The 19,368-nt window shown below is 48.7% G+C and overlaps 1 protein-coding gene and 1 long non-coding RNA gene across 4 annotated transcripts in view; one reads left to right on the top strand and one right to left on the bottom strand.

Moving 5' to 3' along the window:
• The window catches only part of VSNL1 (visinin like 1), a 108,621-nt gene that overhangs the window by 47,429 nt on the left and 41,824 nt on the right, over positions 1-19,368 (bottom strand). Inside the window, exon 2 of the mRNA XM_083495777.1 lies at positions 5,621-5,787. Within this exon, the coding sequence (XP_083351903.1) occupies positions 5,621-5,782 (162 nt within the window). The 5' untranslated portion in view covers positions 5,783-5,787. The remainder of the gene's footprint in view (positions 1-5,620; positions 5,788-19,368) is intronic.
• The window catches only part of LOC310703468, a 155,531-nt gene that overhangs the window by 109,613 nt on the left and 26,550 nt on the right, over positions 1-19,368 (top strand). The window lies entirely within an intron of this gene.

The raw sequence follows: 19,368 nt of genomic DNA, 5'->3' as shown, positions 1-19,368 counted from the left end.
CAGCATGACTAAACCACTTCTGGCACAACAAAACACTGTGACGGAAACCAGAGCGCACGGAAATGCCATTTACTTTCCCGCCACATTGGTACCTATTTATCGACTTGCACTGGTGTGATTTTGAACTGCTAGGTTGGCAGGAGCTGGGACAGAGCAACAGGAGCTCATCCCGTCGTGGGGATTCAAACCGCTGACCATCTGATCGGCAAGCCCGAGGCTCAGTGGTTTAGACCACAGCGCCACCCGCATCCCTATATGTGACTCAATGGGAGATATATATTGCCTAGTAATGGGCAATGATGCTCACCCAGCTTTCCAACATAATGGGGCGCTGGTGTCTACCAAGAGGGAGAAGAGCTAGGCGCTGGACCATTGGACCGGCAGCTGGAGCTGCCTTTACCTCATCTACTCCCCCTCTCATTAAGCATCAGCAGCCCACTATGTTGGGAAACTGGGAAAGGAACCAAACCAAACCATTGTCATCTCACCAGCTACTACTGATCTTGCCATAAAGATGGGAGCTGAGTTTTAGGGCCACTGTCTAGAGCAGGGATGGGGAACCTGAAACGGTTTAGATGTTGTAACAGCCCCACCGGCCATTTCTGGGACTCAGCTACATTAGTCAAAAAACAGTGTTTCGAATGCGTTATAAACATGCAACACCAGATGGCACCAGAGAGCAAAAAAAAAAAAAAAAAAAGATAAGGGGTTTTCCATAGCGTTTTTTTTCCTTTTGTTATAACAATTAAATTTCTGAGTTAATTATAGCTGTAGATCCACCCATGATCAGGGATAATGGACACATCTGGGAGGGACATAGGTCTATTCTTGGTCTAGAGCTCCAGTCCTATTCTGTGTTCCTATTACCTACTGAAAGGGCAACTTGCACAAAGGCCATAAATTTAATGTGTGATTTATTTATTTATTTATTTATTTTAAAAACTATTCATTTGAAACACTGTCAATCAGCCGGTGGGTAGGTAAGTATTTTTTTTTAAAGCTTACAAGGGATTCTGCATATCCCACACATCCAACTTGGCATTTGAGGAGGGGGACAAGTTGTTGGAATTATGCATTATGGAAATATTTTGAAGACAGACAAAATGCTTGTTGGTCTGGTTTAGTCTGTGCAAGGACATGGATTGCTATCAAACAATGTGAAAAAGAAGCCCACGAGGTCACTGAGTGGCCTTCCGCAAACTGTTTAAAAGGATGGATTGGCATAAAGATTCATATACGAAGCTCTATGGAGTGCAGCTTCAGGGATATTTGATGAGAAGACACAACAAGTGATAAGATGCATGTGTAGAAAGGACACATCCTACATACCCCCGTGAGTAGTTGTTAACATTAAATAGAGTTTATGAAATGTTTAAGCAAGTGTCTAAAGATAAGTTCAGATAAAGTTCCAGCAACCTCCCCCTGAGATGTTTGCAAGCATTAATTGCTGACAGTCTATCAAACGTTATCATGAACCTCAGAAAAACAGTCCCGACTATATCTCTAATCCATGATATAGAACCAAGTGTTTATCATAGCTCTCATTTCCAGTTCTCAAAGCAGTCAGGGGGAAATGGTTAGAAGTCGTAAGATTGGCAGCTAAGCTTGGTCTCTTCTTTGTGGTCTTCAGGGGCCTACCAAAAAATTCAGGAACATGGTTCTCCGTAAGCTGCAATATTACCACCCTCTCAGGAGTACAGTAGCTTTCTGAGGCTAATTTTATTTAGAGTCTCCTAGGGGAACCTTATTTCAGCCAAGCTATCCTTGATTGCCCTGTCATAACGCACTTCACTGCAAAACTCTGGTCTAACTTCAAATTTGCTCCTAGCATTTCCTCAGGTTTTCTTCCACTGCAGTCAAATGCCACAACTCCAACTGAGATCTTTGGTTACAATTAAGTGTAACCAAATAGTCTTATCGGTCTTCCATGATGGTCCGTGTTAAATCTGTTGCGGCAAAGCGACAGAGCGTCTGCTGGCAACCTAAAGACGGACAGAACTAAACAGTATCTGCTTTTATTTTACGTCACATCTGTTATTATTCTTTGTTATGTTATAAATAAATATATGTAAATAATTGTAACCATAAAGAAGATGAACCCATTTTATTACCATGTAAGATTTTGCCAGTCAGGGCCGACATCAACAGTTCATTTTTCAACAAGTCGCTTTGTCTTTAAGATGCCACAAAGCTCTTTGTATCTGATGCAACAGACTAACTCTGGGGAGTTTGCTACCACGACTGGGTCATGCTGCTTGGGGCTTATGGGAAATTGAGGCCCCCAGAACACTGAGATAGCCACAGGTCTAAGGGTTCTCTATTTCAGTGTTTCCCACAGTTGGGCCTCTAGCTGTCTTTGGACTACAACTGCCATCATCCCTAGCTAGCAAGACCAGTGGTCAGGGATGATGGGCATTAGAGTCCAAAAACAGCTGTAGACCCAAGTCTGGGAAACACTGAAACAGATAATTATAAAACCTGGATTTTCCACCTAGCGCTATATGCATGTGAGCCTCAATACGACGGCAGGATATCATAGCTCAAACCATTTTTAACAGGCGATAGCCTCAATGTAGAGAACTGATAGTTTTGTGCTTCCCACTTTAAAAAATAAAATAAGGGGAGATGTGCATTTCAATAATGGAAGGAGAGTAATAATAATAATAATAATTTATTATTTGTACCCCGCCCATCTGGCTGGGTTTCCCCAGCCACTCTGGGCGGCTTCCACAGAAACGAAAAATACAGTAAAATCACACATTAAAAACTTCCCTGAACAGGGCTGCCTTAAGATGTCTTCTGAATGTCAGGTAGTTGTTTATCGCTTTGACATCTGATTGGAGGGCGTTCCACAGGGCAGGCGCCACTACCGAGAAGGCCCTCTGCCTGGTTCCCTGTAGCTTTGCTTCTCGCAATGAGGGAACCGCCAGAAAGCCCTCGGCGCTGGATCTCAGCATCCGGGCAGAACGATAGGGGTGGAGACGCTCCTTCAGGTATACTGGGCTGAGGCCGTTTAGAGCTTTAAAGGTCAGCACCATCACTTTGAATTGTGCTCGGAAACGTACTGGGAGCCAATGTAGGCCTTTCAAGATCGGTGTTATGTGGTCTCGGCGGCCGCCCCCAGTCACCAGTCTAGCTGCCTCATTCTGGATTAGTTGTAGTTTCCAGGTCACCTTCAAAGGTAGCCCTACGTAGAGCGCATTGCAGTAATCCAAGCGGGAGATAGAGCATGCACCACTCTGGCGAGACAGTCCGCGGGCAGGTAGGGTCTCAGCCTGCGTACCAGGTGGAGTTGGTAGACAGCTGCCCTGGATACAGAATTGACCTGCGCCTCCATGGGCAGCTGTGAGTCCAAAATGACTCCCAGGCTGCGCACCTGGTCCTTCAGGGGCACAGTTACCCCATTCAGGACCAGGGAGCCCTCCACACCAGCCCGCCCCCTGTCCCCCAAAAACAGTACTTCTGTCTTGTCAGGATTCAACCTCAATCCATTAGCCGCCATCCATCCTCCAACCGCCTCCAGGCACTCACAGAGGACCTTCACCACCTTCACTGGTTCTGATTTGAAAGAAAGGTAGAGCTGGGTATCATCTGCATATTGATGGACATCCAGTCCAAACCCCCTGATGATCTCTCCCAGCGGCTTCATATAGATGTTAAAAAGCATGGGGGAGAGGATGGAACCCTGAGGCACCCCACAAGTGAGGGTCCAGGGGTCTGAACACTCATCCCCCCTCCACTTTCTGAACACGGCCCAGGAGGAAGGAGCGAAACCACTGTATAACAGTGTCCCCAGCTCCCAGCCCCTCTAGATGGTCCAGAATGATGTTATGGTCGATTGTATCAAAGGCCGCTGAGAGATCCAGCAGAACTAGGAAACAGATCTCACCTTTGTCCCTAGCTCACCGGAGATCATCAACCAGAGCAACCAAAGCAGTTTCAGTCCCATGATGAGGCCTGAATCCCGATTGGAAGGGATCCAAATGGTCCGCTTCTTCCAGGCGTGCCTGGAGTTGTTCAGCAACCACTCGCTCAATCACCTTGCCCAAGAATGGAAAATTTGAGACTGGGCGATAGTTGGCCATACTGGCCGTGTCTAAAGATGGTTTTTTAAGAAGCGGTTTAATGACCGCCTCTTTCAGCGGATCTGGCAATGTTCCCTCACAGAGGGAAGCATTCACCACCCCGCAGAGCCCATCACCCAGCCCTTCCCGGCTTGCTTTTATTAGCCAGGATGGCTAGGAGACAGGTGGTTGGTTTCACGCGTCCAAGCAGCCTGTCCACATCCTCGGGGGGTAACGGGTTGAAATCGATTCCATGCAACTTGACCAGACAGAGCTCCAGCACTCTCCCGCCCCAGCCCTGTTCCCACGGTGGTGTCTAGCTCCTTCCGAATATGAGTGATTTTATCTGCAAAAAACTTTGCAAAATCGTTGCAGGAGATCTTGGGGTCTTTACAAGGCCCCGGTGGTAAATGTGGTTCCGTTAAATTGCGGGCCACCTGAAAGAGTCTCCTGCTACTATTTTCTGCAGATGCAATAGAGGCGGTGAAGAAAGTCTTCTTCGCTGTCGCTATCGCCACTTGGTAGGCTCGACGTTGAGCTCTAACCTGTGTCCGGTCAGATTCGGAGTGAGTTTTCTGCCACCGACGCTCTAGCCGTCTCAACGATTGTTTCATCGCCCTCAGCTCCGAAGAAAACCACGGGGCTGTCCGGGCTCCATGCAATCGGAGTGAACAAACCTGAGGAATAGGGAGGCAACAAAGCATTCCCAAAATGGGGGAAGATGTGTTGCGTGTGTCTTGTCACCACTTCAAAACGAAAAGGGCACAACACAAGTTGTTGTGCGCTTGAGTGGCACAGCTGCTAATGAAATTGAAATCCAACACACAAAGGTCACAAAACGGCACAGCGCGTGCAGATGCCAACTTTTGTCACTCATCACAAATGATGTCCAAGGTGCTCTTGAAGAAGTGCTAATGTCAGCTGGGCACATTGGCTGAGGAGATCACCGTGTTAACTCTTAGAAGAAAAAGGGCATAAGACAGTAGAACCACAGGAAGACAATTCCCTTCCGGAAAACCAAATGTTGCTAGGGCAGAGCTTTCCAAACTGTGTGTTGTGACACATTAGTGTGTCAGCTGCAGTGCATGAATGCTCGCCACGTTCCTTCCGGGGCTGGAAAACAGTTACTTTAAAAGAAAAGGGGGGAAAGTAAAGGACCCCGGGTGGTTAAATCCAGTCAAAGGTGACTATGGGGTTGCAGCGCTCATCTCGCTTTCAGGTTGAGGGAGCCGGCATTTGACCACAGACAGCTTTCTGGGTCATATGGCCAGCTTGAGTAAACCACTTCTGACGCAATGAGACACCGTGATGGAAACCAGAGCACACGGAAACACTGTTTACCTTCTCGCAACAGCAGTACCTATTTATCTACTTGCACTGGCGTGCTTTCGAACTGCTAGGTTGGCAGGAGCTGGGACAGAGGAACAGGAGCTCACCCCGTTGTGGGAATTTGAACCACTGACCTTCTGATCGGAAAGGTATTCAGTCACACCTTGCAGTGTCACATTTAGAGTCGCCATGCAGAAAGAAAGGAAGAAGAAAAAATACCAACTTACCTTTACATAAAGCTGTTGGAACTCCTCGAGGTTCAGTCTCCCACTAGGGCAATCCTTTAGAAACCCTTTGTACCACTGTTTGAGTTCATGCTCATTAAACTCTGTGCTTTTCACCAGATCCTCCATTACTTCAGGAGCCAGTTTGCTATTCTGTTTCCCCATTATGCCTGCAAAAGGCAAAAGAGAAAGCAAAAAAGATCAGTTCTCCATCCCAAGGGCTGCCCAAGATGGTTCACATTAAGTCATCGGCATTGTTTTGGAGTTCAGTACAACTGAACGGAATTGGAATACCTTTTCTCCAAGCTACCTTTGGAATCAATCCCACGGTTGTTTTTATCTCCACATGTGGTGATGGGCAGGCATACAAATGCCTCCCACTCCTTGGGAAAGGAAATCTGCGCCATGCTGAGAAAAATCAGCAGAGTGGGCGAGATCCTGGCACCAACACTTTCCTGTCACTTTTGCAGTCAGTTGGTGTGCACGGTAGTCAGAGATACCGTTGTGCTACTATCTGATTCTGACTGCATACATAGTTTGCCTTGAACAGTTGCAAGTGTTTAGTTATAATATATAATACCAAAGTGCCTCTATATGTGTTGACTTTCACTCCTCCATCAAAACAATCATGTTAATGAGGCAGCTACTTCCTCCAGCTTGTCCCATTCCAAATGGCCTGGCACCTTCAACTAGGCTTTTATGTATGTATATAAGCCAAGAATCTCTTGAAATGTCAGTGCTAATTTACAGTAGTTTTTCATATATGAGCCTTCCTTAAAAATCCTAAAAAGGGGGAGGGAGCTGTAATCTTCTGGACTTATTCCCTTGTATTTGTTCGTTCAGTAAAACTGAGCTATAATCTGCCTTGTTCCACTTGATACAGAGAATTCTGCAATAATCCTTTATCCTAATTATACCCCTTCAGCCTTCATCTTCTTCCCAAAAGCTACTTCTTTTATTAGCAAAACTACACTGTTAATTACAATCCAAACTATGTACAACACTTCTGAACACCTATCAAGTGTAAATCAAGGGCTTTTGGCTGTAGATCTAATTAACAAGAGTAAGAAAACGGTAATTCGTGGATTATCTAGTTTGCCACAAAACGGACCCCAACATCTTCCAAGGCTTTGCCAGGTGCCAAAATGCTGCCCATTCCCCAGATGTGTCGAAGAAAATCGGGACGGATGGCAGCCCTACCTATGAGCGACATCCTCATTTATATTAGGGCAGTGTGTTTAGCTTCAGCCCCAAACCTGCTAATAAAACAAAGGAGGAGTTCAATCCAACATCATTCCAACCAACGGGAATTTTGGAACTGGTTTCAATAGAGTTAGGCTTTGGAATTTAAGAGCCCTGCTCTGTTGACACTGCATGGACCTGTTGCGTGGCGAGTTCCCGCCTCCCACCAGTAGGAATAACGACACGTGACAATTATTTTAGGTTAATGGGCTAAAATTGGCCACAACTTTATTGGTTACAGGTAAAGAGCGGTATTGGCTTAGGCATTGGTCCTATCCGACTATCTGGCTTCAGCCTGTTTGCTTGAAGACCGGGAAGGGTTACCGCCAGCAGGGGGAGCCCTGCTGATGCACATCAACTAGGGACTCCCCCGGGGTCACCGCTCGGGGGGGCGCTTTAGGCCCTGACCTCCATAGGCTTCAGACGAGGCTGCGCCCCCCGGAATCCTTTACCGGACTACCCTTCAATATTTGGTGGAGGTGATGTCGCTCCTCCCCCCCCAATACATCTACATAACAATACCCCTACCAATGCCTAACCGCCAAAACCAAAGAAGTTGTGACGATTTGCTACGAGGTAGGCGAAAAACCAAATGGCCGGTGCCAATTTGCCAAGTAGGGCTGCCGTCCGTCCCGATTTTCTTGGACACATCTAGGACATGGGCAGCATTTTGGCATCTGGCAAAGCCTTGGAAGATGTTGGGATCCGTTTTGTGGCAAACTAGATAATCCACGAATTACCGTTTTCTTACTCTTGTTAATTAGGTCCACAGCCAAAATCCCTACCAGGCCCCTTAACAGCGACCAACCAAGGTCCATAGCAAGGTCAGAAGGGGAACCTTGAAGGGCAGGCGGGTGGGAAACCTAAGAAGCTGAGAGGCCAAAGAGGGAGATCCCAGGCCGCGCTTGCCTTAAATGAGGCAAGCCACACCCCTGGAGCCAGCCGATTGGCTGGCCAGGGGGTGATGCGGCCCGAGGATTCCCCTGATCGCGCGGGGCTGGAAGCCAGCCTCCACGCGTGTTGGGGGCGTGAAGCCCGCAACACCACCTCCTCCCGAGCTCAGAAGTGGCTTTGTCTTACACCAACTTTCTAAGCCAAATTGAACATCCCAGCTGAGCACATCTGCTTAGAGGTGTGGATCATAGCAGCGGAGATAAAGCGTCCTGCATTGTTTTGTAATGTTTCTGGCACCATCTTTTCTAGTTGTGAACCCAAGAGGTTACCCATCCTATATAGAGACTCAGCCATAAAAACCTGCCTGGATTGTAACTGGATGGAACTACCCAACCAGTTGACCCTGCGTTTTGCAACATAAACAGAGAGGAAATGGGCCAGATATGTGCAGGGCGATAATAGGCCAATTTCCGTGTTATTTTTCATGAGTAAGTTTTAACAAATCCCCTGCTGCGCTCTGGTAATAACTGCAACTCCTGACAAACCTCTGCATTGTTCCTTTCTTCTCGGGCTTCTTTTGACACTGCCTTTCGTCTTAGTCATGTCAGCAGGAAAAGCGGAGGGAAGCAGCGCAAAGCTGTCAAATCCCTGTCACGTGTCTCACCCTTTCATACATAATTCTTGGTTCACAGTAGGGAGAGAGATTAATGTAAAACTTCATCTTCGCCCTCATGCTGACGGAGCAAAATCTCGCCCGCAAAATAAAATAAAATGGCTGAATAGAGGAGTTGCCAGAACGTTCCACGAAGATTGAGCGTTAACAGGCTCCCAACCGGAGAAAGCAACAGAAATCTTAAACGGTGCACCAACCAAAGCTATCATCAGGAACTCCTTGCAAGGTTATGCTATTCACAGGGGATATAAAGAACTTTAGCATGTATTTAGAGAACGTCTGCACCACAAAATACAAAGTAACACACCCACAAGATTATTAATTGGAAAGAAATCTACTGTTTCCTTCTTTCTCATCGACAAGAAGCAATTAGTTAATTTAATCAACTTATACACCAAAGTTTCCCAAACTTGGGTCTCCAGTTGGACTACAACTCCCATCATCCCTAGCCAGGGGCGCCGACTTATAAAAAATATTGGGGGGGCCCATACCGGGGTCCTGCCCCGGGAAGTTTTCTAAGTTCCAATGTCAGCGGCGCCCGGCAGAGCAGCCCTCTCGGCCACGGCAGCCTGGCTCTCCCAGCCCCCGGGGGCCGCCCTCCTCCCTCGTGCACCCGCAGCGTTCCTGCCCGGGGAGGCGACGCCCCCAAGGACTCAGGTTCGGTTGTACCTGAGAAGCCGAGCACCTTGGCTCCCAAACAAATCGGCTTCTGAACAATCGAAACCCGGAAGTGAGTGTTCTGGTTTTCAAATGATTTTTGGAGGGCGAACATCCGGTGCGGCTTCCGATTGGCTGCAGGGGGCTCCTCTGGCAGAAGCCGCACTCTGGTTTTCAAATGGTTCCAGGAGTCCAATGGACTCCCGGAACGCATTCTGTTCGAGAACCAAGGTACAGTGGACGCTCGGGTTGCGAACGTGATCCATGTGGGAGGCACGTTCGCAACCCGCAGTGTACGCAACTCACATTGCTGCGTCTGCGCACACACAGGTTGTGATTTAGCGCTTCTGCTCATGCACAAGTGCCGAAACCTGGAAGTAACCCATTCCGGTACTTCTGGGTTTCAGTGCATCCATAACCTGAAAATGCTTAAGCTGAAGCATCTGTAACCCGAGGTATGACTGTATGTACCAGTCCTAAGGAACTGGCCAAGTAAGGCAATCAGCATCTGCAGGTCCCTTGACAGACAGGAGAGAAGCCACACTCTTGGATTTCTGTTGGTAGATGCCTCTTCCTGAGATGCTTGTATTATGCTAATCATAGAATCATAGAGACAGAAGGGACCCCAAGGTCATCTAGTCCAGCCCCCTGCAATGCAGGAATCTTAGCTCAAGCATCCCTGACAGATGGCCACCTAGCCTCTCCCAGGGAGCAGAGACCGTCTGAACAGCTCTTATTGTCAGAAAGCTCTTCCTGATGTTGAGCCGGAAAAGTCTTTCAAAGCTGCTGCACACCTTTGTTTGGGGTCCTCCCCTCCTTGCAAATGTCAGTGGGAAGGAGGGCTCTGTTTCAACAGAAAAATAAAGATTCCCCCTTTCTTCCAGCTTCCACTCATTCGTCTCCAACTGATAATGGACTTGGGAGGCTTTGAGCCCCTTGGGGAGCTGAGCTGTAAAGGACAACCTCCAATTTTCATGCATCAGAAGGAGCCCAGGAGCCCCATCGGGGCTTACCCTGTGCAGGCTGGTTCCCCCCCCACACACAAACACACACACTGGGTTGCAATTTTGTGGGTCAGCTTTGGCTGGGAGAGGCAGCCCCCGTTAAGTCTCTGCCAGCCCAATAGCACAGCCCCCCCCCGCCAAGTCCATGGCAGGAGACAGGCAGCAACACCCAGACCCCAGAGGCTGCCCTTGGGACTGGCGTTCCCACACTGCCGCCTCCGCAACAAAGGCCAGCGGCCAAGTCCCCCCCCCCCCAGCCGCTTCCTTGGTCCCACAGGAAAGCCAGGCAGGGGCTGCACATCCTGCCCTCCGCCTCTTCCTGCTGCCCCCAACAGACAACCAGGCCTGCAAGCTTCCTCTTCTGACATCGCCCAGGCCCCCACACAGCCCCCCACCAGCAAAATGCCCAGGAGTTTGAAGGGACCCGAGGGCCACGCAGCCAAGGGGTCTAACTCTGCAGGGAAAAGCTTCCTGTCTTTCCTCTGCCCCCTCCCCACCGGAAAGGGATGGTGGCTGCAGGCTCTGCCCCCCCCCTTAACATCTGCAAAATGATTAAGGCTGATACATTGTGTTACAGGATTTTATCTAGGTAACTTCCCTGAGCTGTCAAGTTGAAAGGGTACATTCAGGCATAATATTTGCAACATTTAACAACTTTAAAGATGCCCCCCCCCCTGTAATTTCCATAACAGTTGGAAGGACAAAAATATAACCTCCTATGACAACTCCTGCAACCCATGAGCTTTCAGACAAAGATCATGCATGGACAAATGTAAAGATCTTTGGAAAGTATTGATCGAAACCACAGTAACAAACAAATCAATGTATCTTCAAGGGAAAGAATAAGTAGATCCATTTGCATATATAGCTCTGTAGGCTTAATGAGATTCCCACAAAACATTAGGAAGGCCTTTCTGGTGGTGAGAGCAGTCAGACAGGGGAAGGGGCTTTTAGGGAGAGGTCGGGGGGGGGCATCTGCCAGGGATGCTTTAGCTGTGAGTCCTGAATTGCTGGGGGTTGGACTGGATGACCTTTGGGTCCCTTCCACCTCTATGATTCCATGACCTTTAAGGGAAGTCACCTCCATCTTCGTCTCAGAGCAGATGCCCACAAGCCCTGGGCGGGAAGAGCCCGAGAGAGAGAGAGCCCGAGAGAGAAAGAGAGAGAGAGAGAGAGAGAGAGAGAGCCCGAGAGAGAGAGAGCGAGAGAGAGAGAGCCCGAGAGAGAGAGAGAGAGAGAGAGAGAGACCGAGAGAGAGAGAGAGAGAGAGAGAGAGAGAGAGCCCGAGAGAGAGAGAGAGAGAGACCGAGAGAGAGAGAGAGAGAGAGAGAGAGAGAGAGACCGAGAGAGAGAGAGAGCCCGAGAGAGAGAGAGCGCGAGCCCGAGAGAGAGAGAGAGAGAGCGAGAAAGAGAGAGAGAGCGAGAGAGAGCCCGAGAGAGAGAGAGAGAGAGACCGAGAGAGAGAGAGAGAGAGAGACACCGAGAGAGAGAGAGAGACCGAGAGAGAGAGAGAGAGAGAGACACCGAGAGAGAGAGAGAGCCCGAGAGAGAGAGAGAGAGCGCAGCCAAGCCCCCTTCACCGCCTGCCCCCCCCCGCCAGCCCCCTCTCCCCTCCTCCCTAGGCGGCAGCTCCGCCATGACCACAAACGGCGGCGGCAGCAGCAGCAGCCGCGCGCGGCCCGGGCTCCCCTCGCCGGCCGCGGGAGCCAAGGCGCGCGATAATTTGCTTAAATTATGTCAGCGGCGCCCGGCAGAGCAGCCCTCTCGGCCACGGCAGCCCGGCTCTCCCAGCCCCCGGGGGCTGCCCTCCTCCCTCGCGCAACCGCAGCGTTCCCGCCCGGGGAGGCGGCGCCCCCAGGAGAGGCGGCAGCAGCAGCCGTGCGCGGCCCGGGGTCCCCTCGCCGGCCGCGGGAGCCAAGGCGCGCGACGAGGGAGCCAAGGCCGCGATAATTTTTTAAATTATTGGGGGGGCTGAGCCCCCCCAATAAAATTTTTGAGGGGGCTCGGGCCCCCTCAGGCCCCATGGGGTCGGCGCCTATGTCCCTAGCTTGCAGGATCAGTGGTCAGGGATGGTGGGAATTGTAGTACAACAGCAGCTGGAGACCCAAGTTTGGGAATCCCTGTTATAGACTGACAGACAGAATGAAAACCGTAAAATCGCAAGTCTAGACTGTAAAGCAAATGAAAAAAACCCACCATCGACAAAAAGGCAGAATCAGAATACTAAAACAAAATATGAAGCAGAGCAACCTAAATATAAACAGTCAAGGAACGCCTGAACAAACCAGTATATTTTTAATGGGTGTTGAAAACACATCACGGTTTATGCCTTTTGGATTGTATGGAGGTTGCTGGTGGTTGGTGCCACTGCAGAAAAGGCCCGCTATCATCCAGCAGTTTTCAGTTTGTTCGATGCCTCAGCTGCTCAAAAACCAAGGCTTTAAACAGATGAGATTTCTTCTGTATTCAGTTACTTAATTCGTCAAAATCAATTACATGACAGGAGTTCACCAGGGCATGTACTACTCTGGCGAGAGAGTACGCAAGCAGGTAGGGTCTTAGCCGAGTACCAGATGGAGCTGGTAGACAGCTGCCCTGGACACCAAATTAACCTGCGCCTCCATAGCTTTTTGGCTGCCACTCTATGCAGGAATATTCTGGTGAGAAGGCAACATTCATGACATTTAAAGAGGAGTTACAGACATGTCAGGCTTTCAGCACCCTGAGAAGCGCTGGTACGGAGACGCACCCAAAGCAAAAATGTAAACAGTGTACCAGCATGCAGAGTTTAGGCACAGTATTTATTTGTGACAAACTAGTTTCCTGTGGTGGCGTTCACCTGGATATGCAATGGCACGGATTGTGTGTTTACACCAGAAAGAGCATTCAAGGTGGGCTAATGGGTAAAAGGTTAAGGTAAAGGACCCTTGGATGGTTAAGTCCAGTCAAAGGCAACTATGAGGTTGCGGCACTCATCTCGCTTTAAGGCTGAGGGAGCCAGCGTTTGTCCATAGACAGCTTTCCGGGTCATGCGGCCAGCATGACTAAACCGCTTCAGGCACAACGGAGCACCGTGACAGAAGCCGGAGCGCACGGAAACGCCATTTACCTTCCCGCCACAGTGGTACCTATTTATCTACTTGCGCTGATATGTTTTCGAACTGCTAGGTTGGCAGGAGCTGGGACAGACCAATGGGAGCTCACCCCGTAACGCGGATTCGAACCACCGACCTTTGGATCAGCAAGCCCAAGAGGCTTTAGATCACAGCACCACCCGCATCCCTGGTGAGGTGGGCTAATAATGCTGACATGTCACTGGGAAGTGATTTGTTTATGTCAATACAGATTGTTTTCCAGACAGCATTGATATGGTGATCCTTAGAAGGGACTAAAATACAGGACGGACTACTATCATAATACAATACAGTATTTATAGTATTTATAGCATTATAGTATTTATAGTATTTCAACGGCTTAGGACTGCAATACCTCTAGGACCGCCTCTTTCCATGTGAACCTAGCAACCTAAAGGACCTTGAGATCATCTGCTGAGGCCCTTCTTTCCTTGAGAGGTTTGTAGGCTGGGAGCATGAGAATGGGCCTTCTCTGCAGTGGCTCCCCATCTGTGGAAAGCTCTCCCCAGGGAAGTTTGCCTGGCACCTTCATTATACACCTTTAGGTGCTAAGCAAAAACGTTCCTTTTTAACCAGGCCCTTTCGTTGATCTGATTGATATCCAATGGCCCTTTAAAATGTGTTGGGGCTGAACATGGATTAAAAGCCATATAAGGAAACTTAGTAGTGTCAGTTGAGAGTAGTGCCAGTTGAGTGCTGGTGGTTGCTAGGTTGCGGAGCTCCTTGTGACACGCCCTTCATTGTGACACCTCCCTCTGCTGGCTCCTTGGTCACTAGGGCTCTAGAGGCATAGCCATCTCCTTTGGTTTGATCATTCAGGGAGTGAGAGAGAAAGTGGATGGAGATGTAAGTAGACTTTCTCATCAGCATCTGCCTTCTGTGCTGGTATTGCTCCCTGACAGTGGCTCTTTTGGTGGGAAGAGGGGTTATTGGCTTGTTGTTTATATTCTGATTATATATTTTGTGGTTTTTATGTTGATCTTTTCTGTGAACGGCCCTGAGACCTCCAGGTATATGGTGGTATATAAGTTCAATAAATAATAATAATGGTACAAATATGGCAAGAAATATAATATCCATAGAAAAATATGTGGAATGATAAAAAGACTACCGCCAAACATTGTGATGACATCCCTGTGCTCTTAAGGATTTGGTTTCCATCTTTGTGCGTACAAGAAAAAGTACACCTGAGGGTGTGTTCACACATTTTTGTTTTTACCTTTTGATTCTATTAAGATAATTCAACTAAAAAATAAAAAAGCTGTCACATGGGAGATGGAACAAGCTCTGGAGGGTAGGACCCAAATCAATGGATTCAACTTACAAGAAAGGAGATTCCAACACAACCACAGGCAGAACTTTATGACAGTAAAAGCTGTTTGACAGTGGAATGGTCTTCCTCAGAAGGAGGTGGACCCACCTTCATTGGTGTTTTGTAAGTAGAGGTTGGATGGCCATCAGTCATGGACGCTTTAGTCGAGATCCCTGCATTGCAGGGGTTTGGACTAGATGACCCTGAGGATCCCTTCCAACTCTGTGATTCCATGATTTACTTCTAAGCTGTCCCCTTGTTGTGGTCCCGTTCTGCTAAGTGACGGCAGAGCTGAGTGGCGGGCGAGGCCAGAGGATACTTGCCTGAGGGCAGAGTCTGAACGCAAGGCTCAGTCCACTCCTAAGGTCAGCAGTATCTCAGTTCAGTCAGATGGTCGGGGGGGGGGGTGTCAAGAAAGGCAAGAGCCCGTGGTCACGAAAAGCAAGCTGCAGCAAGGTCTGGCCAGGAACGACTAATGTTGTTTCCGGCAACTGACTGAGGCCGGAAACCCTGCTTAAGAAAGCTGGAGCCAGCTGGTTCTCGTCAGGAGCAAGAAGGCCGATCAGCAGCAGGTGGAGTCACTTCACCTTTTGTTCCTTCAGGCTGCTGCTCAGCAGGTGAAGCCGACTCTTGGTCCTTGACTCTTGGCCCTGTGCAGTTAAAAAAGTCTAACAGTGGCAGGCAATCTGAGCCACACACAACCACCTTAGCTGCAGCAGGAAGGGCAGAGAGTGGCTTGCCATCTTTACCGCTCAAGTGGTCTCTTATAACTTCCACGCAGGAAAGAGGTAGCCAGCGCTTCCCAGCGAAAACACTCCCCTCCTCGCTTCCCAGTTCGCCGTTCCGCAGGGTAAAGCCCAGTTGCACAACATCCGTGGCAACTATAGGACTCAAAACACTTAACAGCACCCATTTGTCTGATCCTCACAACCTTGTGCGCAAGGCAGGAAGGGGTGGTCTTTGTCCAGATCATGCTTGGGGAAGGCTGGATGAACCTCTTCATGCACTGAAGATCCAGGGACAATCATGATCCCCTGTCAGGAAGCTGTCATTGTCTCCTGGCTGGTTGCCCAGGCAAGTATAAAGACAAGGAAAAGTTTCTTACAGTTCTTTATTTATTCCAAACTTTACAGAGAGAAACTATGGAACCCAGCTTCTTGGATAATGGCGTTGCCCCGAGTGAATCTCCACACCCCCTTCTCTCCCACTTCCTCATTCATCATCATGTCCTCCACAGGTGCCACTAAGTGCCCTCTGTCTTTGAGCTCTTTGCTCTCCTACTTTTAAGGCTTGCCAGGTTCTGGGAGATGGAGGGTCTGGATTGCTTTCTAGTAACAACATGTAAGCTAGCTGCTGCTCTGGCTCTGTCTGCTCCTCCTCTCCCATGATTTCCCAACTTTTCCCTTCATCTGCCTCTGAGCTGTGACCTCCCACAAACCCCAGTTGTAAATCTATACTGTCTTCCTCTCAGGGGTGCCGACTTATAAAAAATATTGGGGGGGCCCATACCGGGGTCCATACTGGCGGCAGGATGGCAGTGGTGCTTTTGCATGCAAGAACCGGCCTGCCCTCCCCAGGCTTCGGCCGGGAGGCGGCCACCCCCTCCTACCAACGTCACCTTAGCCGAACCCAGAAAAAAAGCCCCGCTCCGGCGGCGGGAACTCCCGTCCCCTCCATTCTCCCCTCACCCCGGTCCCTCGCCGGCGACGAATACGCCGTTCCTCGGCCCCGCGGCTCCATTCCTTTCTAAAGTCCCGCCGCTGGGGGTCTTCCTCTGACTGACCGACCTGCCCGCCCCTTCTCAGGAGCTCCCGGTCACTTTGGGAGGCGCGCGCCGGAGTCCCCTGCACGGTTTTTGGCAAGGTGCCTAATAATTTTCTTAAATTATTGGGGGGGCAGAGCCCCCCCAAACGAATTTTTGAGGGGGCTTGGGCCTCCTCAGGCCCCATGGAGTCGGCGCCTATGCTTCCTCTTCCTCCCCCCTGGAAGGGTCAGAATGGGGAGGCAGTCTCCACCACTCCTCCTCCTCTACCCAGACCCTGACATCCCCCAACTCCTGTAGTTAAGCCAGGCATAGGCAACCTTCAGCCCTCCAGATGTTTTGGACTACAACTCCCATCATCCCTGACCACTGGTCAGGGCTTGGGATCATGGGAGTTGTAGGTCAAAACATCTGGAGGGCTGAAGGTTGCCTGTATTAAGCAAAGAAAAAAATAGACCCAGCTGCACATTTAGTATAAAATGTGTCGTTTGGCCCTGTGGGCGCCATCTTCAAGTAATGTGGTGCCCATGCCTCCTCTTCCTAAGCCGGGATGCAGGTGGTGCTATGATCTAAACCACTGAACCTCTTGGGCGTGCTGATCTGAAGTTTGGCAGTTCAAATCCCTGCGATGGGGGTGAGCTCCCGTCGCTCTGTCCCAGCTTCTGCCAACCTAGCAGTTCGAAAGCACACCCGTGCAAGTAGATAAATAGGTACCACTGTTGCAGGAAGGTAAACGGCGTTTCCGTGCGCTCTGACTTCCATCACAGTGTTCTGTTGCACCAGAAGCAGTTTAGTCATGCTGGTCACATGATCTGGATAGCTGTCTGTGGACAAATGCTGGCTCCCTCCGCCTGAAAGTGAGATAAGCACCGCAACCCCATAGTTGCTTTTGATTGGACATCCATCCAGGTGTCCTTTACCTTTTTACCTTCCTATCGTGCCTAGCATGTCACATTTATGCCCAAGCAGTGGCAGTGCTCCACCAGCACATCAGCAATTACAGGTCTGGGTTTACAGATGGTGCAAAAACTTCCATTTTGCTCTTGTGCCAGCGTCAAGGAAGTGAAGCCTGATCAGATGCAGCCCTGCACAATCCTGGTGGCCGTTTGCAGAAATAAACCAATAATTTGCATATAGATGCTAGGCAGATCCATCGCAAGTATACAACTTGAGCATACGGGAAAAGATTAATCTTGTCACTTGTACTACTTGTACTGAATGAAGTCTATTTGCAGCGGATAGCAATGGAAATAGATGGCACAAATGTAGTTTAAAGCTTTTTATATCCACTCCCCCATCTTCCGGAAAACCCCTTTCAAATGTTAAAACAAAGCTTCAGTAGTTATTGTAGCTATTGCTCCCCAGGTACATCTGCCTTTTAAGCCATTCATTAATCATCAGTCATCAGATTAATAACGTCCTCTGTGAATACCTTTTGACAATCTGCAATTAAATACCGTGGAAACATTACTTTATTTTTATTTATTTTTAAATGAATCATGCACCGGCAGAACAAAATGAGTGGATTTATGCTTTCGACTTAAGACGTCAACAGTGGTCAGGATGGTTAGTCAGCTAGGCGAGTCAACATATGATTCATACAGAAAAACTAGCTATAATAACTCGAAGAGAGAGAAAATCACAGGCAGATTAATATTCTAGTTATGGAGATGCCTCCCCCCCAAAAAAAAACGGTAAAAAAGAAGGGGGGCAATTGATTTGTGGGGAGAAGAAAGTATGATCAAACATGGGGTTTTTAAAAATGCCAGGTGATGGAACTCATTGCCCACACTAAATCAATAGTGGGGTTCAGTAAGGAAATTAGCCGGCAGTTGCGGGCTTCCCTTCAAAATATTTTCCCCTCCTCTCTAGGAAGCAGTGGGCAGAGGCAGGTAGCAGAAGTGAAGGTCAGATCTCTAGGGGGGAATATCACCTGTCATTTTACCTGTCACTTCACCTTGTAAATAGAAGGCATTGTTACTTCCTGCCTTTCCACCCACACCGTCCTCTCACTAAAGAGGCTGATTCACACAACCTCTGGGAGAAAAGCCAACTGCTTATATCCTACAGGGGCTGATGCTTTCATTCAGCCTGGGTCCAAGCAGTGCAGGATTTACATATAAGCTAAACAGGCTATACCTTAGGGTCCCACTCTCTTGGGTCACCCCCCGCAAAAAAAAAAAAAAACCTAAAGGGGGAAAAACTGGATGTACAAAATATAAGAAGTAAAACTAATCAAATAAAACCTACATACAGCAACAGTATTTTGTTGTGTAGGCTCCTATTTGTTATGTGCAAATGGCTTTGGATACCTATTAGGTCCATAAATTACCATAGAGCATACATTCAACACAAAAAAACAGTGACAATATGTTGTTGACAAAGGACAAGTGGACATATAAAGGGCTTCATATAAAGGGAGAGCCAGTGTGGTGTAGTGGTTAAGAGCAGTGGACTCGTAATCTGGGGAACCGGGTTCACTTCCCTGCTCCTCCACATGCAGCTGCTGGGTGACCTTGGGCTAGTCACACTTCTGTGAATCTCAGCCTCACTCACCTCACAGAGTGTTTGTTGGGGAGGAAGGAAAAGGAGATTGTTAGCCGCTTTGAGACTTCTTAAGGGGAGTGAAAGGCAGGATATCAAGTCCAAACTCTTCCTCCTCTTCTTCTTCTTCTTCTTCTTCTTCTTCTTCTTCTTCTTCTTCTTCTTCTTCTTCTTCTTCCCATTACCTTCAGGACCCTTTAGATCGGCAAGCCGAAGAGGCTCTGGTTTAGACCACAGCACCACCTACATCCCTAACACTAATATGACTCCTAAAATACTTTACTTTAAAACTGTGTATGGGAGAGTAAAATTCTTAGGAAGAGCAAGTTTTCTAACAAGAAGCTGTTGGCGATGAAGAATGCTGAGAGATCAGAAAGCGTCCAATTCAAAGTGATCTATCTCTGCGTAAACAAAGCAAAAATACTTTGTGTTCCCTAATAAAAAAACTTCATTATTATTTCATAGCTACTCTATAGTCTTATACGACTTGGCATATCCTCTGCAAAACTAAAAGCACCGTGTGGCCAAC

Source organism: Podarcis liolepis (genome assembly GCF_965112155.1).
Source record: "Podarcis liolepis genome assembly, chromosome: 3".
In the NCBI taxonomy this organism is placed as follows: domain Eukaryota; kingdom Metazoa; phylum Chordata; class Lepidosauria; order Squamata; family Lacertidae; genus Podarcis; species Podarcis liolepis.
The sequence above is the reverse complement of the archived record's forward strand: the minus strand, read 5'-3'. Positions and strand labels throughout refer to the sequence as shown.